Here is a 24,585-nt window from a genome sequence, read left to right on the forward strand (position 1 = left end):
AATATGACTTATTTTATCTTTGTGAAAATATTGGACACAGTGTGTTGTCAAGCTTATGAGATGCGATGCAAGTGTAAGCCACTGTCACACTATTGTTCTTTTTATTTTTATAAATGTCTAATGATAATGTCAATGACTGCTATGTTGAAATTGTAACTAATATTGATACCGTTGTTGATAATATTCATTTTTGTTTCACTACTTTTGGTTTGTTTTGTGTGGTGTTTGTGTCTCCTCTCAATTGTTGTGTGTGGTTGCATTGTTATGGTATTGCTGTGTATTGTTTTGTTGGATTGATTAATACAAAATAAAAAAATTATAATAATAAAAAATTTAAAAAAAAAATAAATAAATAAAGATTTTTTCAAAATGAGAATCGATTCTGAATCGCACAACATGAGAATCACGATTCGAATTTGAATAAATTTTTTCCCACACCCCTAATATATATATGTATATATATATATATGTATATATATGTATATGTATATGTATATATATATATATATATATATATATATATATATATATATATATATATATATATATATATATATATATATATATATATATATATATATACACTACCGTTCAAAAGTTTGGGGTCACCCAAACAATTTAGTGGAATAGCCTTCATTTCTAAGAACAAGAATAGACTGTGGAGTTTCAGATGAAAGTTCTCTTTTTCTGGCCATTTTGAGCGTTTAATTGACCCCACAAATGTGATGCTCCAGAAACTCAATCTGCTCAAAGGAAGGTCAGTTTTGTAGCTTCTGTAACGAGCTAAAGTGTTTTCAGATGTGTGAACATGATTGCACAAGGGTTTTCTAATCATCAATTAGCCTTCTGAGCCAATGAGCAAACACATTGTACCATTAGAACACTGGAGTGATAGTTGCTGGAAATGGGCCTCTATACACCTATGTAGATATTGCACCAAAAAGCAGACATTTGCAGCTAGAATAGTCATTTAGCACATTAGCAATGTATAGAGTGTATTTCTTTCAAGTTAAGACTAGTTTAAAGTTATCTTCATTGAAAAATACAGTGCTTTTTCTTCAAAAATAAGGACATTTACATGTGACCCCAAACTTTTGAACAGTAGTGTATACATACACATATATATACACACATATATATATATATATATATATATATATATATATATATATATATATATATATATATATATATATATATATATATATATATATATATATGTAAATTGTGAAAATCTGCTTGGGTCCTATTTTTAGGAACACTAATACAAAACCTCACAATAATGTCTGATTGAATGCTAAATACGTTATGACAGACCGCCTTAAAAAACGGAATGGAATTTAAAATGTTTTTACTGAGTGAGACACCCAGAATGTAACATGAAAATAAAGAATGTGGGATGTACAATATTAACTATGAAGGATAAAACACTGAATATTGACACCATATGAACGTCACACCCCCTCTCCATCCACATATTTTACAATCAAGCGAAACGCAACAAAAATGCAACAAACACAGCCAAATATGAACGTCAAGGTTCTAAAGCTTAGTGATATATCAGAATGTAGGTGGGTTTATTTTGTACCCTTTGCTTTCATATTTCACTGTTTGTTGCATTTTTGTGGCGTTTCACTTGATTGTAAAATATGTGGATGGAGAGGGGGTGTGATGTTCATATTTAGTCAATATTCAGTGTTTTATCCTTCATAGAAAAATTTAAAATTCCATTACGTTTTTTAAGGCGGTCTGTCATGACGTTTTTAGCATTCAATCAGACTTTATTGTGAGGTTTTGTATTAGTGTTCCTAAAAATAGATATACCGGCCCCCAGTCACATGTGTTTCTCTAAATGTGGCCCCCGAGTCAACATAATTGCCCAGGCCTGGTTTAACCGTTGAAAGGTTGCAGCCTAACTAGAACACGGCCATAACGTCCATTATAGAGGACCTTCAATGACGTGTTTGTTCCCGTGTAAATGTCAGCTAAACAAACGTGTTTGAGGCAGACTTATTTGCATATTGCATGTTGGAGGCTCATAAAGCATGCACAGCTTATTATCAATCATTTTTACCTTTCCACAAAAATCCCAGCCTGGACGGCATGGACGATGCTGCGGAAGCGAGGTTTCTCCTCATTGCGTCGCAGCATCAGGCCCATCTGCCGCGTGAAGGTGGAGGCCAGCCAGTCGCGCACCTCGGAGGGCACCGACTCGGACTGGATGTCGCTGAGCTCATCCTCCGTGTCCACCAGGCGCCTGCAAGAGCCCGGGGGAAAAAAGTGGAAAGAGAAACCGCTCTGAATGCCCAAAAATCATCAACATTTCACACAACGTCAAAAAGTTTGTAAAAAAAACAAACAACCATGACTATTGAAAGTCACTTGAGTGATGTCATTCATGTGCTGGCAGACGTCCAAGCTGGGGGAGCTCAGACGTCATTCATGGCTGGACTGTTCATCCTCCATCCTGTGGCGGTCGTGCCATCGCCGCCACTAATCTGCTCCGATTCAGATGACATCATTCCATAATCTCAAACTCTGGAGCCGCAGTAAACACGGACACCTTTTCCCCCCGCATTTCCAGCGGATGCGTAGCGGCTGCTGAAGGGCGCCGTGCAGCCAATCAGTGACGACTTTTACAAGATCTCGTGCGTGATCACATGATGAGGGGACTTGTATTGAGACAACCACTAAACGGTTTATTCTGTCCTTCCAGATGAGCAGAAGCAAAAACACTCAGTCCTGCCATTCGAGTGCTGAACGACAACACCGCAGAACGTCTCCATCTTGCCGCCATCAATAACCACAGCCGTGCTGTTGCTCCTAAAGCTGTATGTACCTTTCAGCATTAATGGTGCCTTCACAGATGTGTAAGTTACCCATGTCTTGGCCACTAATACACCCCCATACCATCACACATACTGCCTTTTACACTTTCACCCTAGAGCAGGGGTCACCAACGCGGTGCCCGCGGGCACCAGGTAGCCCGTAAGGACCAGATGAGTCGCCCGCTGGCCTGTTCTAAAAATAGCTCAAATAGCAGCACTTACCAGTGAGCTGCCTCTATTTTTTAAATGTTATTTATTTACTAGCAAGCTGGTCTCGCGTTGCCCGACATTTTTAATTCTAAGAGAGACAAAACTCAAATAGAATTTGAAAATCCAAGAAAATATTTTAAAGACTTGGTCTTCACTTGTTTAAATAAATTCATTAATTTTTTTTACTTTGCTTCTTATAACTTTCAGAAAGACAATTTTAGAGAAAAAAATACAACTTTAAAAATGATTTTAGGATTTTTAAACACATATACCTTTTTACCTTTTAAATTCCTTCCTCTTATTTCCTGACAATTTAAATCAATGTTCAAGTAAATTTATTATTTTTTATTGTAAGGAATAATAAATACATTTTAATTTAATTCTTCATTTTAGCTTCTGTTTTTTCGACAAAGAATATTTGTGAAATATTTCTTCAAACTTATTATGATTAAAATTCAAAAAAATTATTCTGGCAAATCTAGAAAATCTGTAGAATCAAATTTAAATCTTATTTCAAAGTCTTTTGATTTTCTTTTAAAAATTTTGTTCTGGAAAATCTAGAAGAAATAATGATTTGTCTTTGTTAGAAATATAGCTTGGTCCAATTTGTTATATATTCTAACAAAGTGCAGATTGGATTTCAAACTATTTAAAACATGTCATCAAAATTCTAAAATTAATCTTAGTCAGGAAAAATTACTAATGATGTTCCATACATTTTTTTTTTTTTTTTCAAAAAGATTCGAATTAGCTAGTTTTTCTCTTCTTTTTGTCGGTTGAATTTAGAATGTTAAAGAGTCAAAATTGAAGATAAACTATGTTTCAAAATTGAATTGTCATTTTTTTCGTGTTTTCTCCTCTTTTAAACCTTTCAATTAAGTGTAAATATCATTAATTATTAATAATAACATAGAGTTAAAGGTAAATTGAGCAAATTGGCTATTTCTGGCAATTTATTTAAGTGTGTATCAAACTGGTAGCCCTTCGCATTAATCATTACCCAAGAAGTAGCTCTTGCTTTCAAAAAGGTTGGTGACCCCTGATCTAGAACAATCCGGATGGTTTCCTCTTTGGTCTGGAGGACACGACGTCCACAGTTTCCAAAAACACTTTGTAAATGTGGACTCGTCAGACCACAGAACACTTTTCCACTTTGCATCAGTCCATCTTAGATGAGCTCAGGCCCAGCGAAGCTGGCAGGGTTTCTGGGTGTTGTTGATAAATGGCTGTGGCTTTACATAGTAGAGTTTTAACTTGCACTTACAGATGTAGCGACCGACTGTAGTTACTGACAGTGGTTTTCTGACGTGTTCCTGAGCCCATGTGGTGATATCCTTTACACACGGATGTCGCTTGTTGATGCAGTACCGCCTGAGGGATCCAAGGTGTGTAATATCATGGCTTACGTGCAGTGATTTCTCCACATTCTCCGAACCTTTTGATGATATTACGGAGCGTAGATGGTGAAATCCCTAAATTCCTTGCAATAGCTGCTTGAGAAATGTTGTTCTTCAACAATTTGCTCAGGCATTTGTTGACAAAGTGGTGACCCTCGCCCCTATGGCGTCACATTAGTACCAAAAATCCAAGCGCGTAAAAACTGTTATTGTGCGCTGATTCTCCACTTTGTGCGCGCGCGCGGTGCCTTTTTGCGTGCACGCTGTCTCGGTCTGTGCGCTGTCATGTTTCATTTTGGTACTTTGGGGGCGGGCATGCTTAGACCGCCCCTTCTTTCTGATTGGCTTTGAAAAAAAAATAAAAGGGGTGTGGGTGTTATTTCTCATTTTGTTTTTAACCATGTAAAGCACTTTGAGCTGCATTTTAAATGTATGAAAAGTGCTTTATGAATAAAAATGTATTATTATTATTTTTAGTAATAGTACCCTTACAATCACTCCAAAGCAGTTCAATAACTTACCTCTTTTTCAGCCAACATTTTTTGATCCACTTCTTCCTCCGTAAATCTTGATACATATTGACGATGACCCACCCTGCTATACTTCTGATTGCTCAAAGCCAATCAGAAAGAAGGGGCGGTCTAAGCATGCCCGCCCCCAAAGTACCAAAATGAAACATGACAGCGCACAGACCGAGACACCGCGCGCATGCAAAACGAGACAGTGCGCGCGCACGAAGGCGCCGCGTGCGCGCAAAAGGGTGTCGTGCGCGCGCACGGAGTGGAGAATCAGCGCGCGATAACAGTTTTTACGCGCTTGGATTTTTGGTACTAATGTGACGCCATACGCCCCGTCCTTGTTTGGAAGCTGCTTTTATACCCAATCATGGCACCCACCTGTTCCCAATTAGCCTGTTCACCTGTGGGATGTTCCAAATAAGTCTTTGATGAGCATTCCTCAACTTTCTCAGTCTTTTTTGCCACTTGTGCCAGCTTTTTTGAAACATGTCGCAGGCATCAAATTCCAAATGAGCTAATATTTGCAAAAAATAACAAAAGTTTTCCGGTTCGAACGTTAAATATCTTGTCTTTGCAGTCTATTCAATTGAGTATAAGTTGAAAATGATTTGTTTTATTGTCTTTTTATTTACAACGTGACAACTTCACTGCTTTTGTATATTGTAACAGAGGTGTGAATGCAGCCTTTGAGAGGTGAACATTCATTGTGATTTATCATGATAAGTTCAATCTGACCTGGTTTCCTCGATGTAGACCGACTCCAAGACAGAAGCGGCGTACTCCAAGTTCTTCTTGAGGTCGGCCAAGGAAGCCTCTCCTCTCTCCAGCTGCTTGACCAGACATCTTAATCTAAAACAGAGAGTCAACAGCCGTTTCATAAATGGAATTAACTCCTCTGCCATCCTGACATGATCCATCTGATGTTACTTCCATCTGCTCTGGTGGCGTTCATGTTCGTGACAATGACAAGTCAGGCCTCAGGTGCAGGAAATATCAACAGTTCAGAAGCGGAATCACAACAATCTTGCATAAAAGTCATGTTTATTTTTGAAATCTATGTTCACTATTTTATTTCCGGACTAAATGACAATAATAAACATATGTTTCATGTATTCTAAGATGTTTTGTTGAAATAAAGCCAATAATGACATTTTTTGTGGTCCCCATTATTTAGAAAACTACCGAAAAGTACCAAAAAGTATCGAAATAATTTTGGTATCGGGACAACACTAATTGAAAGACGTGCAAACTTGATAGCACACACCAAGCTGATGTACTAAACTTGTGCACAGAGGATTGTGTCTTTTCAGCAATCAAAAACAAAAAAAGGAGCACAATCCGTTGAGAGAGTCTTCATGAACATGCAGAATATTTGCTTACCATCACAACGGCCACAAAGGAGGAACTTCAAATTGTGGAGACGATCAATAAACAACCTTGGGATTAACCTTTTTTCAACTCTAATTTAAAGAACTGTTTCATTACCTGCCTAACTAAATTCCATGAAGCTTTTTCATTGGATAAAGATGTTTTATGAGATGAGTAGAGTAGCCAGAAATTGTACTCAAGTAAGAGTACTGTTACTTTACACTTCTATTACTCAAGTAAAAGTAAGGAGTAGTCACCCAAATATTTACTTGAGTAAAAGTAAAAAGTATGTTGTGAAAAAACTACTCAAGTACTGAGTAACTGATGAGTAACGTGTTCGTTTACTGACGTCAACAAATAATGCACAAAAACATAAAAATGGCAATGAGCAAATTCAGAGCCAGGAATATCTCTTAAGCAACTAAAACAATAATATATATTAAATAATAATACATTAACATAAACAAATTAAGGCAAATTGAGTAGGGATGTCCGATAATATCGGCCTGCCGATATTATCGGCCGATAAATGCGTTAAAATGTAATATCGGAAATTATCGGTATCGTTTTTTTTATTATCTGTATCGTTTTTTTTTTTGTTTTTTTTTATTAAATCAACATAAAAAACACAAGATACACTCACAATTAGTGCACCAACCCAAAAAAACACCCTCCCCCCATTTCTTTCTGTTATCAATATTCTGCTTCCTACATTATATATCAATATATATCAATACAGTCTGCAAGGGATACAGTCCGTAAGCACACATGATTGTGCGTGCTGCTGCTCCACTAATAGTACTAACCTTTAACACTTCATTTTACTCATTTTCATTCATTACTAGTTTCTATGTAACTGTTTTTATATTGTTTTACTTTCTTTTTTATTCAAGAAAATGTTTTTAATTTAGTTATCTTATTTCATTATTTTTTTTAAAAAGTACCTTATCTTCACCATACCTGGTTGTCCAAATTAGGCATAATAATGTGTTAATTCCACGACTGCATATATCGGTTGATATCGGTATCGGTTGATATCGGTATCGGTAATTAAAGAGTTGGACAATATCGGAATATCGGATATCGGCAAAAAGCCATTATCGGACATCCCTAAAATTGAGCGACAATAAGTTAACAGCACCATAGGCTCAGTAGGCAGAGATTACAAAGGAAAATAACAAGTTAGCCTTTACGCAAACCATAAACTGATAGGTGTGGGCTGCACCTGGGAACACACTGATTGGTGTTTCTATGCATGCATGTGTGTGTGTGCAACTGTGCGTGTGTGTGTGTGTGTGTGTGTGTGTGTGTGTGTGTGTGTGTGTGTGTGTGTGTGTGTGTGTGTGTGTGTGTGTCTCTGTCTGTCTATGAGGCTGCAGTGCGTTAATAAATGTCCCCACACTTGGTACATTTGACAGTGATTCATAGCAGCGTAGTAAAAGTAGAGTTTCTTCTCTATAAATATACTCAAGTAAAAGTAAAAGTATGTTGCATTAAAACTACTCTTAGAAGTACAATTTGTCCCAAAAGTTACTCAAGTAGATGTAACGGAGTAAATGTAGCGTGTTACTACCCACCTCTGGTTACTTGACAGGAATCAATGCGTGACCTTAAAGGTGAGATACGTATGGACTGTAGGGATGATACTCGAAACCGGTTTTCCCGGTTGTTTGATAAGAAAAGAACCGAGTCCTCGGACTCGAATCCCTTTTTAAGAACCGGTACCCGTTATCGAGACCACTATAGTAAAGGAAAAGAGTTGATTCTTTATTTGAATCCCGTCCTGACCAGAAATGCTCCGTGGGACATCACAATAAATGACGTCACGTAGCTCAGTCATTAGGCGCAGATAGCGAAAGCAGGAAAACAATGGACGGGAAAAAGCGCTCCAAGGTGTAATAAAGTTCAAAACAAAAGCTATAATCCAATGAATAACTTTACTGAGAGATTTTAGCAGGGTAAAACACATGACCAACACTTTTACGACCAACCGGAAACATAGCAACCAGGCTAGCAACGCACCTCCTTTACGGCAGCTGTCGCAACGTTCTTAAAACAACCGCAGCACATACATATATATACAACACTGCAGCACATACATATATATACAACACTGCAGCACATACATATATATACAACACATCTCCCTTTTTTAACTTTTGTTTTTCTTTCCTTGTAAACGTTACAAAATCACACTGTAGATGTGTTGTCTGTCTAATTATAAATAATGCAGACGAGGCGTGTTGGCTGAGTTCTTGACGTTTACTTTCACTGCGTGGCAACATGCAACACTTTTCGGGGCTACCACGCATGCTCGTAACTCCCGTTGCATGCTGGGTAGTGTAGTTGTTATATTCTCTCGCTCATAACATTTTTCCCCCTATAAAGAAATAATGTTAACTCAATAAAGTGTATTTCTTTTTTTAGCTTTAACTTTTCATTTTTTAGCATTGTAACCACATTTGCAAACAACTTTTCTCTTCATAGAATTTTCTTTCAATAAAGAAATAAAGTGCAAAAATGTCAAAGCATCATAACAAACAGTTATGTTCCAATAGCAGCAGAAGTGCACTTTTTGGAGAGCTGTATTATTTTCAGTTTTGTGCCCAAGGGACTGATTTTATTTAACACTATATTATTATTTATACACCTATAGTGATCACAGAGACAGCTTGTTTTTGTGTTACTGTATATATTTGTTTCTCTGAAAAATCCCACTTAATATAGTTTGGGTAACAACAGTCAATATTTATTTATTTTATTTTTTTAGGTGGGTAACAGTCAATATTTATTTATTTATTAGATTTATTTTTTTTTATTATATAATACATGTGAGATTTTGTTCAACCAAATATTGTGGGTTTTTTTTCCCATATACAACAACCTATCTGGACTCGATAAGAGAATCGATAAGGAATCGGTTCGATAAGAGGATTCGATAATAGGCTCGAACTCGATAATTCCTTATCAAACATCATCCCTAATGGACTGTGATTGTAAAGGTGAGATACGTATGATTGTAAGACAAACTTGTCCTCTGCCTTCACAGCTGCCACTTCCTGTGCAGTGTGAGACTTCAGACGTGATTGCATGGAAGGCAGAATGCGAGCTCATGTGATTATGTCGCACTAATGAGGGTTATTAGTAGCAGCTGTGCGCCACACAGCCTCCCTGCTAACACCAAGCAATAAGAAACAACATCTTTGCTATACAACTCATCCAAAATGTTGTGCTTTGTGCTCATGTTTTTCTTACAAGTTTATTCCGCGGACTGAAGCGGGTGTCGACATAAGCCGGGGGTCGGCTTTCAAGCCACAAGCGGCTCTTTAGCGCCGCCCTAGTGGCTCCCTGGAGCTTGTTCAAAAATGTGTGAAAATGGAAAAAAATATATTTTTTGTTTTAATACATTTCCTGTAGGAGGACAAACATGACACAAACTTTCCTAATTGTTATAAATCCCACTGTTTGTATTAAACAAGCTTCCCTGATGAGAGGATTTGGCGCGCGCCATTTTGTCCTAATTTCGGAAGTCCTTGAACGCACCGTAGTGTGTTTACATGTACAACTTTCCTTTTTATTTTTTTTAATCAATCCAACAAAACAATACACGACAATACCATAAAAATGCAATTCCAATTCCAAAACCAAACCCGACCCAGCAACATTCAGAACAGCAATCAACAGAGCAGTCGCGAGGACACACAAACATGACACAAAACAATCCAAAAGTAGTCAAACAAAAATGAATATTATCAACAACTGTATCAATATTAACATAACCCTAACATAACAGAAAACAGCCAGACAGAGAGTGGCGAGAGGCAGGAATAAATAGCCATTTTATTAGTGACCACTAACCAGAGGCAGGTGAACATAATCAGCACCCATGGCAACTAGGAACACAAAACAGGGGTTCTGAAACAGAACTAAGGGAATCTTTTTTTTTTTGTCCTGTCCAGCTTCTCAGGCAAATCATATAGTAGATGTAGATGATCATATAGTAGATGTAGATTATCATATAGTAGATGTAGATGATCATATAGTAGATGTAGATGATCATATAGTAGATGTAGATGATCATATAGTAGATGTAGATGATCATATAGTAGATGTAGATGATCATATAGTAGATGTAGATGATCATATAGTAGATGTAGATGATCATATATTAGATGTAGATGATCATATAGTAGATGTAGATGATCATAATGTAGATGTAGATGATCATATATTAGATGTAGATTATCATATAGTAGATGTAGATGATCATATAGTAGATGTAGATGATCATATAGTAGATGTAGATGATCATATAGTAGATGTAGATGATCATATAGTAGATGTAGATGATCATATAGTAGATGTAGATGATCATATATTAGATGTAGATGATCATATAGTAGATGTAGATGATCATATAGTAGATGTAGATGATCATATAGTAGATGTAGATGATCATATAGTTGATGTAGATGATCATATAGTAGATGTAGATGATCATATAGTAGATGTAGATGATCATATAGTAGATGTAGATGATCATATAGTTGATGTAGATGATCATATAGTAGATGTAGATGATCATATAGTAGATGTAGATGATCATATAGTTGATGTAGATGATCATATAGTAGATGTAGATGATCATATAGTAGATGTAGATGATCATATAGTTGATGTAGATGATCATATAGTAGATGTAGATGATCATATAGTAGATGTAGATGATCATATAGTTGATGTAGATGATCATATAGTAGATGTAGATGATCATATAGTAGATGTAGATGATCATATAGTAGATGTAGATGATCATATAGTTGATGTAGATGATCATATAGTAGATGTAGATGATCATATAGTTGATGTAGATGATCATATAGTAGATGTAGATGATCATATAGTAGATGTAGATGATCATATAGTTGATGTAGATGATCATATAGTAGATGTAGATGATCATATAGTTGATGTAGATGATCATATAGTAGATGTAGATGATCATATAGTAGATGTAGATGATCATATAGTAGATGTAGATGATCATATAGTAGATGTAGATGATCATATAGTAGATGTAGATGATCATATAGTAGATGTAGATGATCATATAGTAGATGTAGATGATCATATAGTAGATGTAGATGATCATATAGTAGATGTAGATGATCATATAGTAGAAGTAGATGATCATATAGTAGATGTAGATGATCATATAGTTGATGTAGATGATCATATAGTAGATGTAGATGATCATATAGTTGATGTAGATGATCATATAGTAGATGTAGATGATCATATAGTTGATGTAGATGATCATATAGCAGATGTAGATGATCATATAGTAGATGTAGATGATCATAGAGTAGATGTAGATGATCATATAGTAGATGTAGATGATCATATAGTAGATGTAGATGATCATATAGTAGATGTAGATGATCATATAGTAGATGTACATGATCATATAGTTGATGTAGATGATCATATAGTAGATGTAGATGATCATATAGTTGAAGTAGATGATCATATAGTAGATGTAGATGATCATATAGTTGATGTAGATGATCATATAGTAGATGTAGATGATCATATAGTAGATGTAGATGATCATATAGTAGATGTAGATGATCATATAGTTGAAGTAGATGATCATATAGTAGATGTAGATGATCATATAGTAGATGTAGATGATCATATAGTTGATGTAGATGATCATATAGTAGATGTAGATGATCATATAGTTGATGTAGATGATCATATAGTTGATGTAGATGATCATATAGTAGATGTAGATGATCATATAGTTGATGTAGATGATCATATAGTAGATGTAGATGATCATATAGTAGATGTAGATGATCATATAGTTGATGTAGATGATCATATAGTAGATGTAGATGATCATATAGTTGATGTAGATGATCATATAGTTGATGTAGATGATCATATAGTAGATGTAGATGATCATATAGTTGAAGTAGATGATCATATAGTAGATGTAGATGATCATATAGTAGATGTAGATGATCATATAGTTGATGTAGATGATCATATAGTAGATGTAGATGATCATATAGTTGATGTAGATGATCATATAGTAGATGTAGATGATCATATAGTAGATGTAGATGATCATATAGATGATGTAGATGATCATATAGTAGATGTAGATGATCATATAGTAGATGTAGATGATCATATAGTAGATGTAGATGATCATATAGTAGATGTAGATGATCATATAGATGATGTAGATGATCATATAGTAGATGTAGATGATCATATAGTAGATGTAGATGATCATATAGTTGATGTAGATGATCATATAGTAGATGTAGATGATCATATAGTAGATGTAGATGATCATATAGTAGATGTAGATGATCATATAGTAGATGTAGATGATCATATAGTAGATGTAGATGATCATATAGTAGATGTAGATGATCATATAGATGATGTAGATGATCATATAGTAGATGTAGATTATCATAAGGTTGATTTAGATGATCATATAGTTGATGTAGATGATCATATAGTTGATGTAGATGATCATATAGTAGATGTAGATGATCATATAGTTGATGTAGATGATCATATAGTTGATGTAGATGATCATAAGGTTGATTTAGATGATCATATAGTTGATGTAGATGATCATGTAGATGCACATATAGGCTGTTCAGATTTACTTTACAAAAGAGAAGTGTAGGATACTTCTCTTGTTGCCTTATTTGTAGGGATGTCCCGATCTGATATTTGGATCGGATCGGCCGCCGATATTTGCCAAAAAATGCGTATCGGCAAGGCATGGGAAAATGCCGATCCAGATCCAGTTTAAAAAAACGCACCGATTTAAATAATACATTCCACTTTTCTGCTGCTCCCTAATTTCCGTTCCGCATTTTCCAGCACACCTTCAACACATCCACAGGTTTGTGGATTCTCACGTAGTTGCTTTTCTCTGCTGGCATTACACGACAGGCTCTTCTCTCCCTCTCACAGACAGCAAGCGCACCTTACACACGTCATATACTGTCGCGTCATACGTCACATACGTATATGCACTCCCCGGGCAGAGAGGTAGCAGCATGGCTAACGTTAGCTGTGATGCTAGCGCAGCCGTGCGAGCAACGTTCCCTCTAAGGTGCGTGCCTGTGCAATTGCGCACTGCTCAAGCGTCCTCTGCGCATAGCAATTATATGCCATGCACAAAATCAAATAAAAAAATAAGCGCATAACAATTTTCGACACACGGACACGACCGAGAAAACAGTTTTCGTCATCATTGTTCAAATATTGTAACGTCTGTCGAGACGCTTATCTCCATTCGGTGCCACACGCCCACACCATCAAAATGCAGCGGCAAACATTTCCAGATCAACACCGTATGAAAAAATTAGTGATTTTTTTTAGTTGTGATTTCCTTCTCTGCATGAAAGTTTAAAAGTAGCATATATTAATGCAGTATGAAGAAGAATGTTTTAATGTAGACATGCAAGCCTTGAAAGAACATTTTGAAAATCAAGACTACATTTCCTGCAAATGGGTGCATTTATATATGTATGTATGTATGTATGTATGTACAGTATGTATATACAGTATGTATGTTTGTAACTAAGGGAATCCTAAACTTAAACAAAATATGATCTGGGCAACGGATCCTCACATTTTGCTACGTAAAAAGCTGGAATGGAACATGGAAAAAAAACAATGTAGTTATGAAAACATGTGCTGTATTTTTCAACTCCTAATAAAAAACGGGTCATATTCAGCCTCGACATGAACATTTTGGACAGAGCGGCTAGAAAGAGGGGGGGCGTAACGGGCAGCCTAAGTGAACGAGCACACCGGCGGGTTGCAGAAATTGTTCACTGCTTGAGTTCCAATGACATCCTCGCCTCAACGGTGCATAATCAATGGCCCGGGGTCAATGCAATCACCCGTGGAGATTAGCGTGCAGTCGGGGAACACACAGCTTTTCCCACTGATAAGCAGGACTGTAAAAAACGTGATGTTGGAGTCAAATGTCCTACGGCCAGAGGTGGGTAGAGTAGCCAGAAATGGTACTCGAGTAAGAGTACTGTTACTTTAGACTTCTATTACTCAAGTAAAAGTAAGGAGAAGTCACCCAAATATTTACTTGAGTAAAAGTCAAAAGTATGTTGTGAAAAAACTACTCAAGTACTGAGTAACTGATGAGTAACCTGTTCCTTTAATGATGACGGCAACAAATAATGCACAAAAACATAAAAATAGCAAAGAGCAAATTCAGAGCCAGGAATATCTCTTAAGCAACTAAAACAATAATATATATTAAATAATAATACATTAACATAAAAAAAAATGAAGGCAAATTGAGCCACAATAACTTAACAGCACCATAGGCTCAGTAGGCAGAGATTACAAAGGAAAATAACAAGTTAGCCTTTACGCAAACCATAAACTGATAGGTGTGGGCTGCACCTGGGAACACACTGATTGGTGTTTCTATGCATGCGTGTGTGTGTGTGTGTGTGTGCGACTCTGTCTGTGTGTGTGTGTGTGTGTGTGTGTGTGTGTGTGTCTCCGTCTGTCTATGAGGCTGCAGTGCGTTAATAAATGTCCCCACACGATGTACATTTGACAGTGATTCATAGCAGGGAAGCTAACATCAGCCTACGGTGACTACTAACGTTACTTACCGCCATGTGCTTCCTCAAATTTGACGTTGAGTTCATGTAAGCTTAAGCTTGTTAATCATGTGACCGCCTGGCTCTGTTTGATTGGTGAAACGGAGTCAAACGTCACCAGTGACTGTATTTGATTGGTGAAACGGAGGCATGTGATAGATCCTACTTTGAAGGTCTGTCTGACAAAGCAAAACAAACAAAGCGTGCATTAACAGATGGATAAAAATCAGTAGCGAGTAGCGAGCTGAATGTAGATAAATGGAGCGGAGTACAAGTAGCGTTTCTTCTCTATAAATATACTCAAGTAAAAGTATGTTGCATTAAAACTACTCTTAGAAGTACAATTTATCCCAAAAGTTACTCAAGTAGATGTAACAGAGTAAATGTAGCGTGTTACTACCCACCTCTGCCTGCGGCCTTAGTGTGATTTGTGAGTGTGGCCGCCTCGTCAATAACAGACAAATAAGACAGATAGGAGCAACAACTTGAATCTAAAGTCGGCGTGCGATCAGTAGAAAGCAACATCGACGTTTATCTCTGTGCAAAATAAAAGTGGTTGCTAACGGCGAGTTAAGTGACTTAAATAGAAATCTCAAGTCACAGCCACACTACTCTCGGGAGACGAGCATCTCCAGGACAGTAGACTCATGGAAGCACATTAGCTTGTGGTATTGTGGGAACAATGGCGGGAGACTCCTTCAACATTTTCGATATCTGTGCTAAACAAAGCCTTTCCCGTGGGAGGCTGCTGATGACAGATGTGACAAGAGCGGCGGTGGGGAGGGAGAAGAAGCCTTAAAAAAGATCAGCGCTCGGCTGAATGCAGCCCACTCTTGTCAAAGTCTCAATCAAGCGGCACCAAAGAAATATTGAAAGAAATATTTAGTATATGTGAGTAGGGATGATGTTTGATAAGAAATGATCCAGTTCGAGACCATTATCGAATCCTCTTATCGAACCGATTCCTTATCGAATCCAGATAGGTTGTTGTATATGGAAAAAAACACACAATATTTGGTTTAACAAAAGAGAGAAAAAATAATAATAAAATAAATAAATAAATATTGACTGTTGTTACCCCCCTAAAAAAATAAAATTAAAAAAAATAAATATATTGGCTGTTGTTACCCAAAGTATATTAAGTGGGATTTTTCAGAAAAACGAATATATACAGTAACACAAAAACAACCTGTCTCTGTGATCACTATAGGTGTATAAATAATAATAGTGTTAAATAAAATCAGTCCCTTGGGCAAAAAACTGAAAATAATACAGCTCCCCAAAAAGTGCACTTCTGCTGCTATTGGAACATACCAACTACACACACTATGACACTAAGAACGCCACAGTCATCAATCAACAATTATGCAGTCCTGGTTGACATAAGAGGTAACCTTATTTTAGCCTAAAGGCTACAAGTGAGCAGATATGGAAATTAACCGGCAACAGTTAACGTTAGTTACTCACCGACACTATCACTGGGACTGCAGGTTGAAGCAGAGGAAGAGGGGCGTGCTTCGTCATCTCTGTCGCTGCTTCTCCACGACACGGTTCTCGAACGTTCAGGTTATGTGCGGCCTGAACATGTTTCAACATGTTTGTTGTACTGCTCCCCTCACATGAGAGCGAAGCCTGGCAATAATTGCATATTGCCGTTTCCTCGTCGTATTTTTTTGTAAAATGAAGCCATGCGTTGAGGCGTTTTTTTCCGGTCCATTATTTTTGCTGCTTTCTGTATCTGCCGCCTAATGACTGAGCTACGTCATTTCCTGTGATGTCCCACAGGGCATTTCCTGTGGGACGGGATTCGTTCCCAGGGATTCAAATAAAGAACCAACTCTTTTTCTTTACTATGGTGGCCTCGATAACGGGAACTGGTTCTCAAAAAGGGATTTCAGTCCATGGAATCGGTTCTTTTCTTAACGAACAACCAGGAGAACCGGTTTCGAACATCATCCCTATATGTGAGAGAGAGGGACTCAAATATTGTAAAAAGGCAAAGTGGTTTCCGTAAGCATGCCTCGTTCTTGGATTTAGTTTTCAAAATGTATTCATTTTTTAACTGAGCTGTGCTGTGCATAAAGGATGAAGTGAATCTTCTAAATGTAACGTGTGTGCAGCCCAGTGCCGCCCAACACAAGTCCACAAAGCCAAGCCACCGTCAAGTATTGGTGGTGACTGTCAGAATAATTGTATCTAAGTTATCACAAAACTTTGTGTTTCCATGAGTTCCCGGCGAGCAGACAAAAGCGGTCTTTTATCTTACCAAGCAAAAGGCTTGCAAAACTCCACTGTGTAGGATGGGAAGCGACATGAAGGTGTCGGTTTCTTTGATCTATTGTGATCCAATGGAAGATCTTCTCTTGACCCGAGATCTACAAAGCGTAGAGGAAGCAGGACCTGCCCAAGCTCCAGGCATACTTTCTTTGAACTGTTTTGTGACCGAGGGCGACGGCTGTTTACGACCCCAGTCCCCTTAGAAACAGCTGTTGCCATGTAATCAGGGAAAGTCCAAATAAAAGAGGAGGCGTACGATCCTGTCGTCAGAGCGTGGGACGACACTGAACAAGGGTACAGGTCTACGCGTTTCTCCTCATTGAGCTAAATTTAATCCTGTCTCTGTTTAATTCCTTGCTTCTTGTCTTTTTAATGGATGTCATCGGTGTTTGAACCTGACAGTGACGAACACCAAGATGCAGAGATGGCAGGCTTGATACAAGAAGACATGATTTTTAATGTCCAAAAATGCAGGAAAAACACAAACCAGGAACCAGCAGACAGGAAACAGGATACCAGGAAAACAGGTGAACTGGAAACAGCGAACATGAAACAAGAAAACTGGAGACAGCAACCAGCAAACAGGTACTAATACTAATACTCCAGCACTGACTGGAGGGAGAGAGGCAGGTATAAATAGGAGCCTGATTGGCAATTGCCACCAGGTGTGCCAGACTGCCAATCAAGGACAGGTGAGGGGAAAACAGCGCTCAGGGAGACAAGCAGGAAACTCAACCAAAATAAGAGCGCTGACAGGACATAAAACACAAACGAAAACATAACCAAACTGTCAGTGACAAGCCTGACAACCTCAACACTCGGCTAAAAGAGCCGTCAGCTCATTGTCCAGTGCAGCTCTTTAAGCTGCTGTCAGTCCCCATCTAAATTGCACCCTTTTTAAAAAGCAAAAAATTAGGGCTGCCAAATTATATATTTTTTAATCAGATTAATCACAAGCGATTACTCACTTGCATAATTTTTGTGAGTTATATTTATATAGCACTTTTCTCTAGTGACTCAAAGCGCTTTACATAGTGAAACCCGATATGTAAGTTCCATTTAAAGCAGTGTGGGTGGCACTGGGAGCAGGTGGGTAAAGTGTCTTGCCCAAGGACACGACGGCAGTGACTAGGATGGCGGAAGCGGGGATCGAACCTGGAACCCTCAAGTTGCTGGCACGGCCACTCTACCAGCCGAGCTATGCCGCCCCAATAATTAAAATGAGCTTAACAAAAGACCCCAATATTTGTACACAAAATGCTATTTTATTATCAGAATCCAGGAACGTTTTACTTGTGTCGTCTATTTGCACTAAACTTGCTAACAGTTTTATTTCAAGTCCTTTCAGACGGAGTGACATTCGCCAGCGAGCCACCAGTCGGAGTCTTCTTACTCATTTTTCTACTGACGCATGCGTTGATCTGATCACAGAAGTTAAGGTAAAAGAGCTTGCAGGTGAAAATAAATTGCATGATTTAACGTGTGCTGTAAATGATTCATGCAACAACTTTTGTGATCAATCACATGAGTTAACTTGTTAGTTAAGAGCACGTCTCTAAATGTTCATTTCAGGGATGTCCAGATCAACATATTTGGCCTCACATCTTTGACAAAAGATGATAGAAGTGAAAATGTTTTATAGCAAATAACAAAATCAAACACGCACACAAAAAATATAAAGTTAAAGTACCACTGATAGTCACACACACACACACACACACACACACACACACACACACACACACACACACACACACACACACACACACACACACACACACACACACGCACACACAAGGTGTGGTGAAATTACCCTCTGCGTTTGACCCATACCCTTGTTCCACCCCCTGGGAGGTGAGGGGAGCAGTGAGCAGCAGCGGTGGCCGCACTCAGGAATAATTTTTGGTGATTTAACCCCCAATTCAAAGCCTTGATGCTGAGTGCCAAGCAGGGAGGTAATGGCTCCAGTTTTTAGTCTTTGGTATGACTCGGCCGGGGTTTGAACTCACAACCTACCCATCTCAGGGCGGACACTCTAACCACTAAGCCACCGAGCAGGTTGTAATAATGTAACAAAGCGTATCTTAATACATGTAGAATGTGCTAGTATTGCGGTCAATCAGACAATGTATCAGATGTGTGGTATTGAATGCTACATACTATTTTGGCTGATACCGATATTGATCTGATACCATCCATCCATTTTCTACCGCTTGTCCCTTTCGGGATGGCGGGGGGTGCATAAATGTTTTAATTATTTTGTTTTGTAGTGTCAAACACAGAACAATGGCAGGTATTAAAACCACTAACCTATTTATTATTAACTCTCTGGAACGGACTTATGTTGGGGATATTTTTTTTTTTTTTTTCTGGTGACACCTAGTGGTCACAATAATTCATGACATTTTGCTCATGATGCAGTAACTTGATCGAAGCGAACACGTTTGTTACTTTCTTTGTTACTTAAGCGTGATGAAAACAAGATGAAAAGTATATCCGAGCCGAGGATGTCGTTGTGGCTTGCGCAGCCCTTTGAGACATTTGTGATTTAGGGCTATACAGACAAACTTTGATTGATTGATTGATTGATTGAAATGTGGCGAAAAGCATTGACCCAGCGACACATGCTGAGTGACTAGAACATGTAACGGGGAGTGATTCACCAAACAGCTGGTGGGGAACACTAATTACTAAAACAAGGGAGAATTAGTGTCCATGGAAACCAGAAGTAAACAAAAGGAAACACGTAGATTGGGGCACAAACAGACTAACATAGGAAAAAATCCACAGAACATAAATCAAGCCATGAGTCGGGCAACAGATCATGACACTGTGGCTGTAATTCTGATCGTGATCCTTCATGACTGTCTTGGAATTGTGTTTGTGTACTATTTCTTATCCAGCACTCTTATTCGTGTTTCCACTTCCTTTTTGCTTCCATTTGCCACCACTGCTCCTCTGGCTTCCTCATCTGTCTTTGACTGGCAACCAGCATACACACCTGTATGTCTCTGGTTGCCAGACAGGTAGCTTCTTAAGACTTGTGGGACTCGAACCTGGGTAGGTATTTTGAACATTTTTGGGACTTTTGCCGACTTTTCCAACTTTTATCCCCCCACTGTGGGACTTGGCTGGGTGTGTTATGGACATTTTGGGCATCCCGGGACTTGGCAGGCCATACATAAGACTTTGTTGAAGTGTTTTACTTGTTTTAAGGGTTTTGGTCCTAAGATAGATGGATAGATACATAGATAGGTCTTTATTGTCACTGCACAAGTACAACAAAACTTTGTTTTCAGCACAAACCCGTTGAAGATGAGACAAACAAACAGTGTACAGGGTTACAGAACAGGAACGCTGATGGGTCGCCACAAGGCGCCCCGTAAAAGATGAGAAAAAGGTAAAACGCTGGGGAAGGATGAGTAAAAAAATACAATCCAGACTGGGCTCCTAAGGGGGCCCAGTCTGGAGTGGGAAAAAAGCTCCATAGCAAAAACATATACATATTACAACGTACATCTCCAGATATCTAGCAACAGAGGGGAGGGAGTGCGAGGTCATGATGGTGGGCCGCAGCTCTCAGGTGCTGACCATCCATTCATCACCCCTATGGGATTTGCGTCAAGGGCGTCGGGTTGGGGGGGGTGTATGTGTGGCATATATTTTTGTGGTTGCATGTGTGTGTGTAAGCCCGTAGTGTGTCTCTGTTCCGCGGCCTTGATGTCGTGCAGTCGCTAGTCCAAAGTCAACAACAACAGGTGTGTGTCCATGACAGACAAGAATCAAATCAAATCAAATCAACTTTATTTATAAAGCACATTTAAAATTTACCACAGGGGTAGCCAAAGGCAGTTTGTTGTGTCTTTGCTGCACTAAATGATGTCAGTAAGATATTACAGCTTATTGCTGAGATTTGATGAGCTATATTGAGTAAAACATGCTTGAAACTAGAATATCAAGTGTTGCAAAGCTGTGTCATCAACACTCACAAGTAGAAAACTACTTTTTTAAAGTCATCATTTCTTATTTCATGACTTTGACACAATTGTGTGTCATAATTAAAACAGATGACAGCCAAATGGACTTTGCTGTTTTATTTTCAATGAAACAATAGAAAATATGTACTCATATAGTAGTACACTTGTTATTAGTGAGAATATACTTATTTGAAGGTATTTTTGGGTTCATTGAGGTTAGCTAATTTGACTTGTTTTGTAAAGTCTTGACAAGCCAAATGTTCTTGTTCTATTGGCAGATAATTTTGCTTAGTTCAAATAAAATACCCCTCATTTTTGTATTTTTGTTTCTTGTTTTTGAACACTGACTTTTTGCAGTGCAGCAAGTAAACATCTGCTCAGCTGGAGATGCAAAACTATGCGAGAAAATTAACTTGGGCACATTCTTCCTTCTTGCATGAAAATGAATGGAGTGATGGCTGCCGCCATCACGGGGCGGGTGTTTGATTTACCAAGCAGCCAAGTCATCCTTTTCAAAGGTTACAACGTTCATTTGCCATATGGCCTTCTAGCAACATGCTCTGTTCTGCATCTTAGGCCTTCTAGCAACATGCTCTGTTCTGCATCTTAGTTTCAGCTGCCAAGAATTCCGCATTCAGTCGGTATCTTTGCTTTAATATCAGAATTGGCGTGTAGAATGAAGGAAAATGAGGTGGTTTGCAACACTTGGTATTGTTTTGGTCTTTTGCATGTGTTGGTTATGGCCCGGGTGTGAACGTGTTTGTATTACGTCACCGCTTATGTGCGTTTTCTTTAATCCCACTGAGCAATTTTCAGGTTCTGGGAAAAAGGCATTTGTTTTGCAGGGCAATAGAACACAGCCGAGAGCTTAATGGAGCGCAGTCGGACTGCGTCATGGTCCGAGCAGCGGCAGCACCACCCAGCAGAACCACAACAGCAGGCATGGAAACTGTGCTGGGAAAACATGGCTGTGGTTATCAGTGGTTCTCCTCGAGGAACGTGCTCAAAGTTGAACATGGCCTTAGATCTTACTGCAGGATACAACATCTAAGGCAGTGGTTCTTAACTTTGTTGGAGGTACCGAACCCCACCAGTTTCATATGCGCAATACTGAACCCTTCTTTAGTGAAAAATACACTTTTTTTTTCAAATTCAAGACAAAGTTATATGTTTTTTTACTGGTGCACAAAATGAAGCGTGCATGAACATCACCTTGTTCAAAGAAGAAAACCAACACAGTGCATGAACTCACAACAAATTACACACTTGCATATTAGTCTGACTTCTATTTGCACAGATATGTTATTTATTTTACGTAGAAATAATATTTTTGTATTGTATTTATGTTATGTCATTCTGTGCTACTTAAACTGTTTATTTTCTGTGCTGTTACTACTAGGGATGATACTCGAAACCGGTTTTCCCGGTTGTTCGATAAGAAAAGAACCGAGTTCTCGGACTCGAATCCCTTTTTGAGAACCGGTACCCGTTATCGAGACCACTATAGTAAAGAAAAAGAGTTAGTTCTTTATTCAAATCCCTTGGAACGAATCCCGTCCCGACCATAAATGCTCCGTGTGACATCACAAGAAATGACGTCACGTAGCTCAGTCATTAGGCGCAGATAGCGAAAGCAGGAAAAACAATGGACCGGAAAAAGCGCTCCAAGGTGTAATAAAGTTCAAAACAAAAAGGTATAATCCAATGAATAACTTTACTGAGAAATTTGAGCAGGGTAAAAACACATGAACACTCACAACCGGAAACATAGCAACCAGGCTAGCAACGCACCTCCTTTACGGCAGCTGTCGCAACGTTCTTAAAGCAACCGCAGCACATACATATATATACAACACATCTCCCTTTTTTAACTTTTGTTTTTCTTTCCTTGTAAACGTTACAAAATCACACTGTATATGTGTTGTCTGTCTAATTATAAATAATGCAGACGAGGCGTGTTGGCTGAGTTCTTGACGTTTACTTTCACAGCGTGCTCATAATAACCTCATTCCTAGCTGCCGGGTGACGATATGCAACACTTTTCGGGGCTACCGCGCATGCTCGTCACTCCCGTTGCATGCTGGGTAGTGTAGTTGTTATATTCCCTAGCTCATAACATCTTTCCCCCTATAAAGAAATAATGTTAACTCAATAAAGTGTATTTCTTTTTTTAGCTTTAACTTTTCATTTTTTAGCATTGTAACCGCATTTGCAAACAACTTTTCTCTTCATAGAATTTTCTTTCAATAAAGAAATAAAGTGCAAAAATGTCAAAGCATCATAACAGTTATGTTCCAATAGCAGCAGAAGTGCACTTTTTGGAGAGCTGTATTATTTTCAGTTTTGTGCCCAAGGGACTGATTTTATTTAACACTATATTATTATTTATACACCTATAGTGATCACAGAGACAGGTTGTTTTTGTGTTACTGTATATATTTGTTTCTCTGAAAAATCCCACTTAATATACTTTGGGTAACAACAGTCAATATTTATTTATTTTATTTTATTTTTTTAGAGTGGTAACAGTCAATATTTATTTATTTATTAGATTAAATTGTTTTCTTACATAATAAAAGTGAGCTTTTGTTAAACCAAATATTGTGTGTTTTTTTCCATATACAACAACCTATCTGGACTCCATAAGAGAATCGATAAGGAATCGGTTCGATAAGAGGATTCGATAAGAGGATTCCATAATAGGCTCGAACTCGATAATTTCTTATCAAACATCATCCCTAGTTACTACCCATCTTGACTAACTGGCTCAATAAAAGTGTTTACAGTACACTTGTCATTCACTTCAATTTCACTGAATCTCGCTCAAAAATGAATATATTTATTATATGTAGACTTACACAGGAAAATATATTGAGATATATATCCAATATCAAGTTTAAGTAAAAATATATCGAGATCATGTCCATAACGCCCAGCCCTAATATGTCTTTGTAAGCTATCAGATTTGCACATATTTTGCTACACACAAACCTTAAGTAGATCAGACATCAAGTGTAGTAATAGCAATTCTTTTTTTAGCATGGCTTGATGCGGATGTCTCACAGCAAGAGTATCATGTTGGTGTCAGGGACGTTGGCCAAGTTTTTACTCCCCAACACATCTCTGAGGAGACCAGATGAAAGTAAGCTTGGCAACACAACAACAGCAAGCTTTGTTGAGTTTGTAGGTTACACCTCCATGCTTTGTGGGTGTTTATGTGCGTTAGAGCCTAAAGACTCGTGCCAACACCGGGTTTTAATCCTTACGTGGTCCTACTGCAATGTTGAGCATGACACAAGGAAATAAACAAAAATGTTAATGGATTCGCATTAATG

The 24,585-nt window shown here is 38.0% G+C and overlaps 1 protein-coding gene across 7 annotated transcripts in view; it reads right to left on the reverse strand.

Annotated features, from left to right (window-relative positions):
• pde1cb (phosphodiesterase 1C, calmodulin-dependent b) overlaps positions 1-24,585 on the reverse strand; it is a 264,072-nt gene that overhangs the window by 48,858 nt on the left and 190,629 nt on the right. For all 7 annotated transcript variants that reach the window (XM_062023723.1, XM_062023722.1, XM_062023728.1 and 4 more), the window contains 2 exons: positions 5,689-5,802; positions 2,075-2,257 (listed from right to left, as the gene is read on the reverse strand). In XM_062023723.1, the coding sequence (XP_061879707.1) occupies positions 2,075-2,257; positions 5,689-5,802 (297 nt within the window). The remainder of the gene's footprint in view (positions 1-2,074; positions 2,258-5,688; positions 5,803-24,585) is intronic.

The sequence above is a fragment of the Entelurus aequoreus genome, linkage group LG16 (genome assembly GCF_033978785.1).
Source record: "Entelurus aequoreus isolate RoL-2023_Sb linkage group LG16, RoL_Eaeq_v1.1, whole genome shotgun sequence".
Taxonomy (NCBI): Eukaryota; Metazoa; Chordata; class Actinopteri; order Syngnathiformes; family Syngnathidae; genus Entelurus; species Entelurus aequoreus.